Below are 16286 nucleotides of genomic sequence, written 5' to 3'. Positions count from 1 at the left end.
GGGTGGATGGATGGATGGATAGATGGATGAGTAGATGAATAGAATAGTAGATAGATGGATGGGTTGGTGGGTAGATGGATGGATGGATGAATGAACTTATGGATGGACAGATGAGTAGATGGATAGAATAGTGGGGGGATGGATGAGTGGGTGGGTGGGTGGATGGATGGATAGTTGGAGAGACTTATGGATGGACAGATGAGTAGATGGATAGAATAGTACGTGGATGGATGCATGGACTTATGGATGGACAAATGAGTAGATGGATAGAATAGTGAGTGGATGGATGGATGGGTGGATGGATGGATGGAGGGGTGGGTGGATGGATGGACAGATGAGTAGATAGGATATAGTGGGTGGGTGGATGAGTGGGTGGGTGGATGGATGGATGAACATATGAATGGACAGATGAGTAGATGGATAGAATACTGGATGGCTGGATGGATGGGTGGGTGGGTGAATGGATGGATGGATGGATGGATGGATGGATGGATGGATGGATGGACTGACTTATGGACAGCTGAGTAGATGGATAGAATAGTGGGTGGATGGATGGGTAGGTGGGTAGGTGGATGGATGGACAGATGAGTAGATGGATAGGATATAGTGGGTGGATGGATGAATGGATGGGTGGGTGGGTGGATGGATGGATGGATGGACAGATGAGTAGATGGACAGAATAGTGGGTGGGTGGGTGGATGGATGGATGGATGGATGGATGGATGGATGGACTTATGGATGGACAGATGAGTAGATGGATAGAATAGTGAGTGGATGGATGGATGGGTGGGTGAATGGGTGGGTGAATGGATGGATGGACGGACTTACGGATGGACAGATGAGTAGATGGGTAGAATAGTGGATGGATGAGTGGGTAGATGGATGGGTGACTGGATGGATGGGTGGGTGGATGGACGGATGGGTGGGAGGATGGATGGATGGATGGATGGACAGACTTATGGATGGACAGATGATTAGATGGATAGAATAGTGGATGGATGGATGGATGAGTGGGTGGATGGATGGATGGATGAGGGGATGGGTGGATGGACGGATGGATGGATGGATGGACTTATGGATGGACAGATGAGTAGATGGATAGAGTAGTGGGTGGATGGATGGATGGATGGATGGGTGGGTGGGCAGGTGGATGGGTGAATGGATGGATTGATAGATGGCTAAGTAGTATCTTCCACGTGAAAGGCACAGTCACCTGTCACAGGGTGCACATGGGGTGCATTAGGCTTGATTTGTACTCTGCAGACCATGGGAGAAGCTGAGGAGGAAGACTTGACCAGTCTTGGTGATGAGAAGGCCTTCACCCTATGAACACAGCCAAGTCTTAGCCCTCTCTCCTGCTCCTTTAAACTTTGAACTCTAGGATGGGAGCATGGGAACTTTTGCAGGTTGAGATTCATAGTGAAATCGGGTCAAGAAGTGATCAGATGCAAAGCACGGGGCAGATCGTTACTACACCATGGCTGAGGTCTTTCTGGGCACCAGGCCCTGGTCTCAGCACTTGCTCAGTCTGCACCTTGGATCCTGCCAGAGCCCTCCGCAGCAGATGCTCTCAGGCAAGGCTGTGTGTTGCTGGCCAGACGCCTTCTGACCAGCGTGCTTTCTTGACCACAGATCCCTTGGCCAACCAGGAGAGAACCATTAGCAGCCTGAGGAGCTGGCTGGCTGGGAGCCTCAGGGATCACACAGCCTTGCTCCCAGCTCACCCGCAAGATGTGGACAGCTCTTGTGCTCATTTGGATTTTTTCCTTGTCCTTATCGGAAAGCCATGCGGCATCCAACGATCCACGTAAGTGAGAAAGCTGTGTGACTGGTGGATGGGCCCACGGTGGCCACATAGCATGCTGAACCCATGAAAGCAGCATCTGCAAACCCAGGCCAATGCGTCAGGAACCCCAGCCCTCCCAGGTGCTGGGCAGGGAAGGGTTGTCAGGCCAACCTTCCTTCTCCAGGGCCATGGTGGGCAAAGAGCCCCTAGCAGGACCAGGCAGCTGAGCCCTGAAAGGTTTGCTTGCTTGGCCTGCAAGATTTGATGTCATCTCTAAATTGAACCTTCACTGGGGAGTTGGTTCCTTCATACATCAGATCTTTTGCTGCGTTCCCACTCTGTGCCATTCAGAAGAATTCCTGCAGCAAATGCTTTCACAAAGCCAAGCGTTCTTTCGTGATGTGAATATCTGTGCAGTTTATCTGCTTTGTAAACCTAGGTGTGTGTTCAGTGGGCTTTTAATGGTGAATCACACCTGTTGTGTGAGACTTTTACTCTGATGTTTTGGGAACTGGATCAAATAGTGAAGGTCTGAAGGCTTCAGTGGGCAGGGGGTTTCATAGAGGGCAAAGGAATTTTAAAATCAGATCGACAAGGGCTTTTTTCAATGAGCTGCATGGCAACAGTGGGAAGAGAGATGGGGAGGAACATGTTTGCACATCACCTCCCCTGACTCTGGCCGGGCTGAGGAGGGGGGGCCCCACAGGGCTGGGTGGAAACCAATCCCTGAGCAATCTCCCTGCACAGGATTGAACATGATTGTCTCTCTTTTTCTCCGTTTTCTGACTTTAAGGCAACTTTGTCCCTAACAAAATGTGGAATGGATTAGTCAAGAGGAATGCATCTGTGGAAACAGTTGATAATAAAACGTCTGAGGATATAACCACGGCAGCAACTTCTTCTGTCACGTTGACCAAAGGGACTTCGGCAGCCCACCTCAACTCTACGGAAGTCACAACAGAGGACACAAGCACGACAGACGTGAGTGAACCAGCAACTTCAGGAGGTGCAGCTGATGGTGCGGCCTCCAATGCTCCCACGACTGCAGCCTCCAGTACGACTGCGGCCTCCAGCGCTCCCACGACTGCGGCCTCCAGCACTCCTACGACACTTGCACCCGTCACGCCTACATCCACAGGGCGGACCCCATCCACTACCGCCACTGGGCATCCATCTCTCAGCACAGCCCTCGCACAAGTGCCAAATAGCAGCACGGTGCCAAGAACAGCAACCCTGGCCACGTTGGCCACACATGCTCAGACTGTAGCAACCACAGCAAACACGGGCAGCCCCATGAGCACTTGGCCGAGTCCTTCCAAGCACATGCCCGGTGACACCACGGCAAGCCCTGCAGCCCCTACGCGTCCCCAAGCACAAGGTCCCATTAGCCAGATGTCAGTGGACCAGCCTGTGGTTAACACAACCCCAGAGCCCTCCCCCAACCTCACAGTGGTGACCACCACCGAGGCACAAGCCAAGGAGCCAACTGCCAGCCCAGTGCCAGTGCCCCACACCAGCCCAATCCCTGAGGTGGAAGCCACGTCCCCCACGACACAGCCAAGCCCCACGCCATACACACAGAGGGCCGCTGGGCCAGGTACATCCCAGGCACCGGAGCAGGTAGCGACTGAGGTCACGCCAGGTACCGATTCCACTGGGCCAACACCCAGGAGCTCAGGGGGCCCTAAGATGCTAGCCACGGACTCGTGCCAGCCCAGCACCCAAGGCCAGTACCTGGTGGTCACCACCGAGCCCCTCACCCAGGCCGTGGTGGACAAAACTATCCTCCTGGTGGTGCTGTTACTCGGGGTGACCCTTTTCATCGCAGTCTTGGTTTTGTTTGCCCTGCAGGCCTATGAGAGCTACAAGAAGAAGGACTACACCCAGGTGGACTACTTAATCAATGGGATGTACGCGGCCTCGGAAATGTGAGGGCCGGGCCCTTCCTTGTCCTTTCCTTTTGCCTTTGAGACCAAACCAAGTGCTTCCAAATTCTTTTGGTGCAATTTAGGAGATATGCCAGATGCTTAAACACATTGAATTGCTGTCAGACTAATTCCATGATCACTAAAGAGTTGCTGCTTTTTTCATATTTATTTTTGTAGATGATCCTGTGCCCACGAGCAGCTGGGGGTTCCACCTCAGGGTGGGGCGGGCAGGGCCCTGTGCCCCCAGGTGTCGGAGCCTGACCTGAATTAAAGTACTGACTGCTCCACAGTCGTGTGGGTGCATCCTGCTCCTCGGGGCGCCTGCCTTTCTGCCATGCGCGTAGCAGGGTTTGGTTTTGTGAATGTGCAACATCGCTCCACGCCCTGGAGGTTGACTGTCGTTGCCACTGTCTTGGGCTTCTCCCTGGTACCCATGCCCGCCCTGGTGCTTGCTGGGAGGCTCCTGGGCCCCAGAAGAGGCCACAGCCAGCATCTTTAATCTTTTTTCAGACCTGTTCGGTGAGCCTCCTGGAGCCAGCTTTAGGGGTGAAGGAGCTAACTTCAGCACATCACCCCCATGGTGTGGTCAGCTCGGCCTGAACCAGCGCAGAACAGAATCTGATCCCGCCCTGCTCATGAGGTGGGGTCATTATCGCTTGTTCTGAATAGCCCAGGTCCCTTACCCCAGGGCTAGGCCTGGGATTCGACCCCAGAGCCTGCTTCTTGTCAGACCAATTCCTCCGGATTCCAGCTCCCATCCTGAACAGCCAGCCAGCACTTGCTCTGTGCTTGTTACATTCCTGCCCTGTCCCTGTGCTATGTGAGTGTGACCTGTGAGTGTAACCTGCTGTGTGTGACCTGCTATATGAGTGTACCCATTGCGTGTGTGTAACCTGCTGTGTGTGACCTGCTGTGTGAATGTACCCATTGCGTGTGTGTGACCTGCTGTGTGAATGTACCCATTGCGTGTGTGTAACGTGCTGTGTGTGACCCGCTGCATGAGTGTACCCATTGCGTGTGTGTAACCTGCTGTGTGACCCGCTGCGTGAGCGTACCCATTGCGTGTGTGTAACCTGCTGTGTGTGACCCGCTGCGTGAGCGTACCCATTGCGTGTGTGTAACCTGCTGTGTGTGACCCGCTGCGTGAGCGTACCCATTGCATGTGTGTGACCTGCTGTGTGTGACCCGCTGCGTGAGCGTACCCATTGCGTGTGTGTAACCTGCTGTGTGTGACCCGCTGCGTGAGCGTACCCATTGCATGTGTGTGACCTGCTGTGTGTGACCCGCTGCGTGAGCGTACCCATTGCGTGTGTGTGACCTGCTGTGTGTGACCCGCTGCGTGAGCGTACCCATTGCGTGTGTGTGACCTGCTGTGTGTGACCCGCTGCGTGAGCGTACCCATTGCGTGTGTGTGACCTGCTGTGTGTGACCCGCTGCGTGAGCGTACCCATTGCGTGTGTGTGACCTGCTGTGTGTGACCCGCTGCGTGAGCGTACCCATTGCGTGTGTGTGACCTGCTGTGTGTGACCCGCTGCGTGAGCGTACCCATTGCGTGTGTGTGACCTGCTGTGTGTGACCCGCTGCGTGAGCGTACCCATTGCGTGTGTGTGACCTGCTGTGTGTGACCCGCTGCGTGAGCGTACCCATTGCGTGTGTGTGACCTGCTGTGTGTGACCCGCTGCGTGAGCGTACCCATTGCGTGTGTGTGACCTGCTGTGTGTGACCCGCTGCGTGAGCGTACCCATTGCGTGTGTGTGACCTGCTGTGTGTGACCCGCTGCGTGAGTGTACCCATTGCGTGTGTGTGACCTGCCGCACATGTGTGACCGCTGCATTGCCTCAGCCCCAGGAGATCAGCATCACAATCTCCATTTTGAAGATGGGGCCACTGAGGCACAGCAGTCACCCCCGGAGGCCCAGAGTCAGGATTAAGCCCTGGTCCTAGAGTCCCAGCTCTTTGTCTAACTAGGTTCCTCCACCACCTGCCCAGCCTGAGCTTGGCCTTTTGTCCTTCATCTGCCCACCTGCCCAAGGCAGCAAGAGCTGATGGGCCACACGTAGCCAGGGCATCTCTTAAGGCCATGTTCTCAGGCCAGGTCTGCAGCTGCTGAGACCTGGAGCAAGCTATGGAATGTTCTGGAGCTCGGCTTCTTCCTCTGGGAAATGGGGAGAGACAGAGCAGCATCTGCTCTAAACATGGCGGCATGGGGTCCCGCCCAAAAAGGGCTGTGGAGTTGGCTGTGGCTTCTCAACCACCTGGCGCTGAGGCAGAGCCGATCTTTGTCCGGAATCTCCAGTCTCCCCCTCACCGAGATCTCCCTGGGCTAGGTTTGGGTATCCAGCTTCTTATTTAAGTTCACCTCCTCCAAAAAGGATGTCAAAAGGCCTGTGATAAAAGGCTAAGACAGTAACTCCCAAACCATTTGAAATAACTTCAGAGCCAAGGCTGGAGAAATACGGAGTGGGGAGAACGGGTCAGAAACTCCCCCTGGTCCTTCCCTCCTGTCTTCTCCCTCACTGCACCCCGGCTTCCCCAGTCTTTTCTTTCTCACTGTCGCGTCCTGCTGGCCCCTTCCCCTCTCCCAGCCTCCACTGCCTGAGTCAGGCCTTCTGGACTGACAGCCACACTCCACAGAGCCTGTGCCTGACTGTCTGCCTTTCCTGCCCATCACACATCGGAGTTGCATCTGCATGCTGGATTACAGGCACTGGCCCTGGTTGGGAAGGTGGCTGGTTCCAGCACCTGGCTTGTCTCCCTTGCCATCTTGAGCTCCAGGCCAGCTCGCAGCATTGTCCTTGAATCTGACAAGACACCTGCTGCCTGGAATGGGCAGCTTTGCCCGCCACAGATAATCGGAGCTGTGGAGGATGCCCTTTCCTCTGCCTGACTTCACCTCAGTGGCCCAGGCCAGGACCAGCCTGCTAAGCATCAGCTCTCCACCCTGGCTCATTGAGCCTCCCCTGGGAGAGCCAGAACCCTGGACCTGTGTGAGCTGTGGCTCGGGGGGTGTTCTCATAGGCCGTGGGCACCTCGTTCCTTTCTGGGGAGGTAGGATGAGGAGTAACCTGCAGTGCTGACCTTCAGCTTGTGACTTAAGGGCCTCTGCCTGGCACCCCTACATCCAGAGGATGGACCACAGGGATCAGCCAGTCCTCCTGCCCCAGGCAGGGTCCCCAATATTTTTTTTTTGACAGAATCTCGCTCTGTCACCCAGGCTGGAGTGCAGTGACGCAATCTCAGCTCGGTGCAGCCTCTACCTCTCGGGTTTAAACAATTTTCCTGCTTCAGCCTTCCGAGTAGCTGGAATTACAGGCGCACGCCACCATGCCTGGCTAATTTTTGTATTTTTAGTAGAGACAGGATTTGCCATGTTGGCCAGGCTGCTCTCAAATTCCTGATCTCAAGTGATCTACCCTCCTTGGCCTCCCGTGGGATTCCAGGCATAAGCCACCGCACCCCGCCTCCAAATTATTTTATCCTCTGAGAGCATTGGTCACACTCTTCCCCTCCATCCTTGGGGGTCCTATTCCAAACCCCCTGCCATTGTTCTCTCTTGGATGGTGTTCCTCCTGGACCACAGGTGCCTCCAACTCAGCATCCAAGGCCAAGCTCAGCATCGGGCCCCAGGAGAGTGTTTGGCCCCAGGGGTCCTCCTTGTACCTAATGGCATCCCCACGTGGGCTAACAGATTTAGAAACCTGTGCTTCCCCGAGTCCAACCAGCCATCCTAAAGGTTCCAGTACTCCGGCTGCTCCCCATGTCCTGACCCCAGCTACTGCCTGTCCTTGGACCCTACCACCAATTGCCTGCCCACTCTGCTCCCAGACAGCCTGGCTCATCTGTCCTCCACCCTGCAGCAAGGGAGCCCTCAAAACACAAATCTGACCACACCCGTCCCTGCCCAAAGCCCCAGGCTCCTCTGCCCAGCACTGCGGGCCCAGTGCAGCTCCCTGTGGTAGGCCCCAGCCAAGCAGAGCTTGAGGCGCCCCCATCACAGACCGGCCCAAATCCAGGGGCCCCAGACTGTCTCCTCCCTGCCTTGGAGGACACCAGACTGCTAGGTAAGCCAGGTGCCATCCTGGCCTACACAAAGTCCCATTCAACTTAGTTTATCAGGCGCCTAGTGAGCACCTACTGTTGGCCAACTCACTGGGGATTCAGAGATGACGTGGCCCAGGAGCCCCCAGTGCGGTGGGTGAGATCCGCCTTGTGAGGAACACAATGAAGGTGAGAGGTGCTCAGAGAGTTCAGAGCACCCCCGTCAGGCTTTCTGTTCCTGCGGCAGGGGCAGTGGCTCATCCAGGGCCTAGTGTAGCACCGACACACAGGAGGCACAAAGCCCCTAACTGATGGGTGAGAGTCCACACAGAAGATGCCAGTAGGCCAAACAGAATTGAGAGTCCGATTCAGGACTTGGCCCCAAAAGGAGCTCTCTTCCCTTCGCAGTGAGGAAACTGAGGCACAGAAAGGCCAAGTTGCTTGGCCAAGGTCATCCACCAAGCAAGTGGCAGCACAGCATTCACACCGGGTCTGCCTGCTCTGTCTGCAACTGTTGAGCGTGGCTCAGGAGCACACCACGGCCGCGGGGAGCAGAGGCTCCTCCAAAGCTGTGAGACAACAGGGCATGGCCCGGAGCCAGCCAGTTTCTCCAGGGGCAGAGCCGCATCTCTTGGTAGAGGAAGTCCAAGGGCGCCCCCTGGCGGGCAAGGCTCCCTCCCAGCCTTCTTGTTTTTTGTTTTTTAGTATTTTAAGACAGAGTTTCATTCTTGTTGCTCAGGCTGGAGGGCAATGGTGCCATCTCGGCTCACTGCAACCTCTGCCTCCCGGGTTTAAGCGATTCTCAGCCTCCTGAGTAGCTGGGATTGCAGGCGCCCACCACCACGCCCAGCTAAGTTTTTGTATTTTAGTAGAGACGGGGTTTCACCATGTTGGCCAGACTGATCTAGAACTCCTGATCTCAAGGTGATTTGCCCGCCTCGGCCTCCAAAAGTGCTGGGATTACAGGTGTGAGCCACCGCACCCCGCCCCTCCCAGCCTTTTTCACCAGCGTTGGTGCTGGCCTTGGCCACAGACACCATCCCACCCTCCGGCCCCCTGCGCCTGCCACTCCATGTTTGCAGGTAGAAACCCCTTAGCCTGCTCCCCTGACACCAGGGAGTCTTGCTGTTACCCCACACCAGAGAACTCTGGCCCTCCTCGATTGTTCCAGGCCGGGGGGCTCGGCTCCCACTGTGGGATGAATTGTTCTAGGTGGCATTAGGTCATTGTGCCTATAACTGTCTCCCACCAGAAGGAATCCATGAGTTCAGGGAGAATGCAGTGAACTCACAGGCAGCCCCCGGGGCCTCGGTCCCAGAACCCACCAGTTGGGTCAGCTGGGACAAACCACGACCACACTCAGCCACCATTTCCATATCTACAGCTTTGCTTCAAGATCCAGCGCAGTGGCTGACATGAGCCGATACTTTTTAGAACATGGACTCCGTGCGACTGCCGTTGAATTCTGTGATGGTCTTCCTGCTCTCCGCCCCAGCCCTACTCATCCTCCACACAGCAGGCCCGAGGGGATTTTAAAAACACAACTCAGCTCCTAACACTCCCCTGCTCCCCTGCACAGCTCTCTCCGATGGCCTCCCCCTGCGAGCAGGAAACAAAATCCAAACATTTGAAGTAAAACACAGATGAAAAACCAGGGAAATGCCAGATCCAGGCAGAGAGGCCAGCAATGCGGAGCCCCCAGGTCAGATCCAAGGCCACAAGTGTGAGGAGAGAAGGGCCCTGGGGAGAGTGGAAGAGACAGGCCAGGCCCAGGGGACAGCGGCGGGGGAGGAGCGGGAGAGCCCAGGAATGCGCAGGGAGTCACGTTATCCGGTTCAGAGTTTAAAACATTATTCTGTTGCTTGAGGCTGAAGTCATAGGCTGTCTGAGATGTGCTTTAAAATGCTTCCGCACCAGGAGAGGGGGGTGAGAGAATCATGCCACAAGACACAGGTGGCTGCCGTCCATCCAGCATGGCTGATGGGTTCATGGAAGTGGGGGGGTCTGTTTCCCACTCTCTCCATGTTTGTGTGTGTTTAGAAATTTCCATCATCAAAAGTTAAAAGAGGCTGGGCACAGTGGCTCTTGCTGTCATCCCAGCACTTTAGGAGGCCGAGGTGGGTGGATCATTTGAGGTCAGGAGTTCGAGACCAGCCTGGCCAACATGGCAAAACCCCATCTCTACTAAAAATACAAAAATTAGCTGGGTGTAGTGGCAGGTAGGGGCCTGTAATGCCAGCTACTCAGGAGGCTGAGGCAGGATAATTTCTTGAACCCAGGAGGTAGAAGTTGCAGTGAGCCGAGATCGCACTGCCGCACTCCAGCCTGGGTGACAGAGTGAGACTCGTCTCAAAAAAACCCGAAAAGTTAAAAAGTGAATGGAAGGGAGGGAGGACGGGAGGAAGAGTTTCACCTTGGATCTCATAAGTACATGGTCACTCTGGCTGCAGACAGAGGGGCCTGGCTGGCTCAGTCATCCATGGGGCGAGGAGACTGGCTTGGACCAGGGTGTGTTCACACAAATGGACAGAAACCGAGGGCCCTGGGGGCCGCTGTGGAGGCTGAGTCAGCAGGACGTGCACTGCTTCCTTATGCACAATCTGCGTGCCCACGGCAGGAGTCGGGGTGATCCCGACATTTTTGGTTTGAGAAAGTGGAATGGTGGAGGGATCATTTCTGGGGGGGAGGGCAAGAGTGAACCCTTATTCCCAGTGCTTCACACGTGAATTCATTTCATCCTCGCCACAGCCCTGTGAGACAGTATGTCATTATCATCATCACCCCCAGTTTAGAGAGGAAACTAAGGCCCGGAGAACTCATGAACCTGCTCACCATTACATATGTCACACAGCTAGTACGTGACCCCAGCTTCTACGCTTTTGCCACTAGACTATACTGCCTCCTTTTTTTTTTTTTTTTTTTTTGAGACAAGAGTCTCACTTTGTCACCCAGGCTGGAGTGCAGTGTCATAATCTCGGCTCACTGCAACCTCTGCCTCCTGGGATCAAGCAATTCTCCTGCCTCAGCCTCCTGAGTAGCTGGGACCACAGACACCCGCCACCATGCCCCCTTAATTTTTGTATTTTTAGTAGAGACAGGATTTCCCCATGTTGGTCAGGCTGGCCTCGAACTCCCGACCTCAAGTGATCTGCCTGCCTCGGCCTCCCAAAGTCCTGGGATTACAGGTGTGAGCCACTGTGCCTGGCCTATACTGTCTCTTGATGAGGGGGTGTAGAAGGATTTGGGGAGAAGGTGGGCCAGAAATCAAGAGTTCTGCTGTTGGTTGTGAAGGCAGAGATGCCTACTGGATCCCAGGCAGACACTGGGTGTGAGTCTGAAGCTCAGGGAAGGTCCCCACAGGACAGGTAGAGGGTTTCACCACCTCCCCACATAGTGGGAACCATTTTTACACCCACTTTCAGATGAGGAAATAGAGAACAGGGAAGGTAGGTGACTTGCCCAAGATCACACACAAGATAAGGGGTGGGTCCAGTCCACCTGACTTCTTTTTTTTTTTTTGAGACGGAGTCTGGCTCTGTCGCCCAGGCTGGAGTGCAGTGGCCGGATCTCAGCTCACTGCAAGTTCCGCCTCCCAGGTTTACGCCATTCTCCTGCCTCAGCCTCCCGAGTAGCTGGGACTACAGGCGCCTGCCACCTCACCCGGCTAGTTTTTTTTTTTGTATTTTTTAGTAGAGACGGGGTTTCACCATATTAGCCAGGATGGTCTCGATCTCCTGACCTCGTGATCCGCCCGTCTCGGCCTCCCAAAGTGCTGGGATTACAGGCTTGAGCCACCGCGCCTGGCCAGTCTACCTGACTTCTGAACCCCGACTTCACCAGTGCTGCGTGCTCCAGGCACACGCTGAATGGACTTAAAGCACAAGACAAGCCCCGCTGGGCAATCCGGCCTTCAGAGTGAAAGACTCACTGTGTTTTATGAGCCAGGGCCCACGGCAGGGGCCTGGTCCCGCTTTGCTGACTGTGGAGATGCCCGCTCGGACAGGACACAGCAGGAGGGCAGCAGGCACGAAGACATCGGGTGAGCAGAGAGAACCATGGGTGGCGCCAAGCGGGTAGGCCCAGCACATGAGATTCCGGGGGCCCTATACATGGAAATGCATGAAGAAGGAAGACTCCACCCCAGCCTCTGGCCTTTCTCCTGATCTCTGGGAGACCCGCCAACTCAGCATCTGAGAGGTTCAGAGAACAAGTCCACAAACACGGAGCAGCTCTTTGTCTCAGGGAGCCTTTGGCTACAAGGAACAGAAACCTCAGGCCATCCCAAGATGGGGGGATTTGCTGCAAAGACAGAATGAGAGCCGGGCCTCCCGGGGGCCGTGCTTCTGCTCCTCTCCTTCCCTCTGCTCTCTGCACATCTCTGTTCTCCCCTCTGCAGACGACCTACCTCCCAAAGCTCTTAGGCTCCGCTTTCCCCAAGGGGCTCCGACTGTAACCTTGACTCCAACGGTGGCCCATTTAAGCTGCCTGTCCAATGCCCAGGGTCCTCTGTGATCCAGTCCACTGTAGCCACAAGGCTGTTCCTAGTGGGCTGTCACAGCCCAGCTATTCAGAAAGGGTTGTGGGCCAGGCACAGTGGCTCAGCCTGTAATCCTAGCACTTTGGAGGCAAGACAGAGGATGGCTCGAGCCCAGGAATTCAAGACCAGCCTGGGCAACATAGCAAGACCCTATCCCTACAAAAAATAAAAACTAGCTAGACATGGTGGCACACGCCTGTAGTCCCAGTGCCTCGGGAGGATAAGGCAGGAGGATGGCTTGAGCCCAGCAGGCTGAGGCTGCAATGAGCTATGATTCTACCACTGCACTTTAGCCTGGGTGACAGAGAAGACCCTGTCTCAAAAAAAAGGGGAGGATGTGGACAGAGAAGAAAGGTTGTGCATAGCTTGGGATCTATGCCAGGCCCTGGGATGAGCTCTGGGACACAGAGATGTAAAGGAAATGCTTCCTGCCTTCCAGGAGTTACAGTGGGAAAATCAGATAGTGACAGTGACAGGCAGTCAACGGGGACAGGAAAAATGGCGCTCTAAGGCCCCACTTGGGAGCTTCACTCTGCAGGGCAATTGGCAGTAGCATTAAAACTAAAGATGCAGCCAGGCGCGGTGGCTTACGCCTGTCATCCCAGCACTTTGGCAGGCTGAGGTGGGTGGATCACCTGAGGTCAGGAGTTTGAGACCAGCCTGTCCAATATGGTGAAACCTGTCTCTACTAAAAACACACAAAAAATTAGCTGGGCGTGGTGGCAGGCATCTGTAGTCCCAGCTACTCTAGAGGCTGAGGCACAAGAATCACTTGAATCCGGGAGGTGGAGCTTGCAGTGAGCCGAGATCACACCACTGCACTCCAGCCTGGGTGCCAGAACAAGACTCGGTCTCAATTAAAAACAAAACAAAACAAAACAAAACAATAAGACTAAAGATGCAGTCACACATCTTGGTTTCTGCCTTACGGAAGCACACATGGAGGCACTAAGGAGAACATCGTGGGCCCCATTATTTGTGATGGCAAAACATTTTAAAGCTCTAAATCATCTTCAATGGTGCTAATACAAGTACCGAACAACAGTTCAGAGGAATGAGCTAGAGCTCCACGTAACAGAATTAGTAGTTTTCGGCTGGGTGCAGTGGCTCACGCCTATAATCCCAGCACTTTGGGAGGCAGAGGCGGGCGGATCACCTGAGGTCAGGAGTTCAAGACCAGCCTAGCTAACATGGCAAAACTCCGTCTCTACTAAAAATACAAAAATCAGCCAGGCGAGGTGGCGGCGCCTGTAGTCCCAGCTACTCAGGAGGCTGAGGCAGGAGAATGGCGCGAACTCGAGAGGCAGAGCTTGCAGTGAGCTGAGATCGCACCACTGCACTCCAGCCTGGGTGACAGAGGCAGACTCCATCTCCAAACAAAATAGCAAACAAACAAAAAAACAAAAATTAGTAGTTTTCCAAGACATATTATTGAGCAAAGAAAAAGAAAAGTTGCTGACAGTACAGTACAATACTGCTTGCATTAGTTGCCTACTGCAGAACAATATTACCACAAATTTAGTCATTCAACAAACAGCCCACGGCCGGGCGCGGTGGCTCACTCCTATAGTCCCAGCACTTTGGGAGGCCGAGGCAGGCGGATCACAAGGTCAGGAGATTGAGATTATCCTGGCTAACACAGTGAAACCCCGTCTCTACTAAAAATACAAAAAAAAAAAATGAGCCAGGCATGGTGGCACGTGCCTGTAGCCCCAGCTACTAGGGAGGCTGAGTCAGGAGAATCACTTGATCCAGGAGGCGGAGGTTGCAGTGAACCGAGATTGTGCCACTGCACTCCAGCCTGGGCAAGAGAGCGAGACTCCATATCAAAAACAAACAAAACAAAACGCCAGCCCAGATGTATTACCTCAGTTTCTGTGAGCCAGGAAGCCGAGCGTGGCTAAGCTGGGTCTTCCAATTCAGGGTCCCACAGAACTTTAATCAAGGGGTCAGCAAGGGCTCCAGTCTCCTCTGAGGCTCACCTGGGGAAGGATCTGCTTCTGAGCTCACATGGTTGTTGGCAGCATTCAGTTCCTTGCAGGACTGCAGACTGAGGGATTCAGCTTCTCACTGGCTTTTGGAGGCTGGAGGCTGCACCCACTTCCATGCCATGTGGCTCACTCCATAGGCCGCTCGTGAGAGGGCAGCTTGCTTCTTCAAAGCCAGCAAGGCAGAGTCACTAAGCAAGACAGACTATAATTTTTTAAAATTATGAGTGTGGTGAAATATACATTAGATAAAATTTACCATTTTTACCATTTTAAGTGTATCATTCAGTGGCATTAAATACATTCACAGTATTTAATTGTGTAACCAGTACTTTTTCCACCATCCTAAATGAAGCTCTCTACCCATTAAGTAATAACTCTCTGCTTCCTCCACCCCCAGCTCCTGGTAACCTTTATTCTACTTTGTGTCTTCATAAATTTGCTTATTCTAGATAGAGTGGAGTGATAGAAGTGGAATCATCCAATGTTCGTCCTTTCGCTTCTGATTTTAGTAATCTGAGTTTTTTTTTTTGTTTTGTTTTTTTTTTTTTTTTTTTTTTTTGGTTAGTTTAGCTAAAGATTTGTCCATTCTGTTGATTTTTTTTTCAACTTTTGGTTTCATTATTTAATGGTTAATTTTAGCTGTCAACTTGACCGGGTTAAGGGATATCCAGATAGCTGGGAAAGTGTTATTTCTGGGTGTGTCTGTGAGGGTGTTTCTGGAGGTTGGCATCTGAATCACTGGACTGAATGAGGAAGATCTGTCCTTATGCAATGTGGGCAGACACTGTATTAATCCGTTCTCACACTGCTAATTAAGACATACCTGAGACTGGGTAATTTACAAAGAAGTTTAATTGACTCACAGTTCAGCATTGCTGGGGAGGCCTCAGGAAACTTACCATTATGGGGAAGGGGAAGCAAACACATCCTTGTTCACGTGGCAGCAACAGAAGAATGAGAGTCCAGCGAAGGGAGAAGCCCCTTATAAAACCATCAGATCTCATGAGAACTCACTCACTATGATGAGAACAGGACTGGGGAACCACCCGCATGATTCAGTTATCTCTATGTGGCCCCTCCCACAACATGTGGGGATTATGGGAACTACAATTCAAGATGAGATTTGGGTGGGGACACAGCCAAACCATATCAGACACCAGCCAACTTGTTTAGGCACATATAGAACAAAAGGCAGAGGAATGGCGAATTAACTCTTCTGGAACTGGGACATATGTCTTCTCTTGCCCTTGGACATCAGAATTCCAGGTTCTCAGGCCTTCAGACTCTGGGACTTATACCAGTTTCTCAGGCCTCTGGCCTTAGTGAGTTACACTGTTGGCTTCCCTGATTCAGGCCTTTGAACTCAGAATGAATTAGATCACCACTTCCCTCATTCCCCAGTTTGCAGACAGCACACTGTGGAACTTCTTGGCTTCCATAATCATGCGAGTGATTTCCCATAATCAATCTATTATCTATCTACCTACCTACCTACCTGCCTATCATGTGTCTACCTATGTATCTATCTGTATATATGTTTGTATTTATCCATCCATCTACCTTTGTCTCTATCTGTATGTATGTATGTTTCTATCTATCTTTGCTTCTGTTTTCTGGAGAACCCTGACTGATACACATTGATTTTTTTCTTTTCTTCTTTTTGTAGTCCAAGTCAAGCAGTGGGAGTAAATAGAAGGAACAAAGAGGCTGGGCGTGGGGGCCTGTAATCCCCGCACTTTGGGAGGCCATGGTGGGTGGATCACCTGAGGTCGGGAGTTCGAGACCAACCTGACCAACATGGAGAAACCCCATCTCTACTAAAAATACAAAATTGGCCAGGCACAGTGGCTCACGCCTGTAATCCCAGCACTTTGGGAGGCCATGGTGGGTGGATCACCTGAGGTTGGGAGTTCGAGACCAGCCTGACCAACATGGAGAAACCCAAGCTCTACTAAAAAGACAAAATTGGCTAGGCCGAGGGGAGCACGCCTGTAATCCCAGCTCTT

At 53.2% G+C, this 16286-nt stretch overlaps 1 protein-coding gene across 1 annotated transcript in view; it reads left to right on the top strand.

Moving 5' to 3' along the window:
- Positions 1–3999, top strand: part of CUNH11orf24 (chromosome unknown C11orf24 homolog) — an 11496-nt gene extending 7497 nt beyond the window's left edge. The window contains exons 3-4 of the mRNA XM_017857331.1: positions 1633–1807; positions 2580–3999. Of these exons, the coding sequence (XP_017712820.1) occupies positions 1732–1807; positions 2580–3718 (1215 nt within the window). The 5' untranslated portion in view covers positions 1633–1731 and the 3' untranslated portion in view covers positions 3719–3999. The remainder of the gene's footprint in view (positions 1–1632; positions 1808–2579) is intronic.
- The last annotated feature ends 12287 nt before the right edge of the window (positions 4000–16286 follow it).

This window comes from Rhinopithecus bieti, unplaced genomic scaffold, assembly GCF_001698545.2.
Source record: "Rhinopithecus bieti isolate Rb0 unplaced genomic scaffold, ASM169854v2 scaffold_44159, whole genome shotgun sequence".
In the NCBI taxonomy this organism is placed as follows: Eukaryota; Metazoa; Chordata; class Mammalia; order Primates; family Cercopithecidae; genus Rhinopithecus; species Rhinopithecus bieti.
This window is presented reverse-complemented; position numbering and strand designations above follow the sequence as displayed.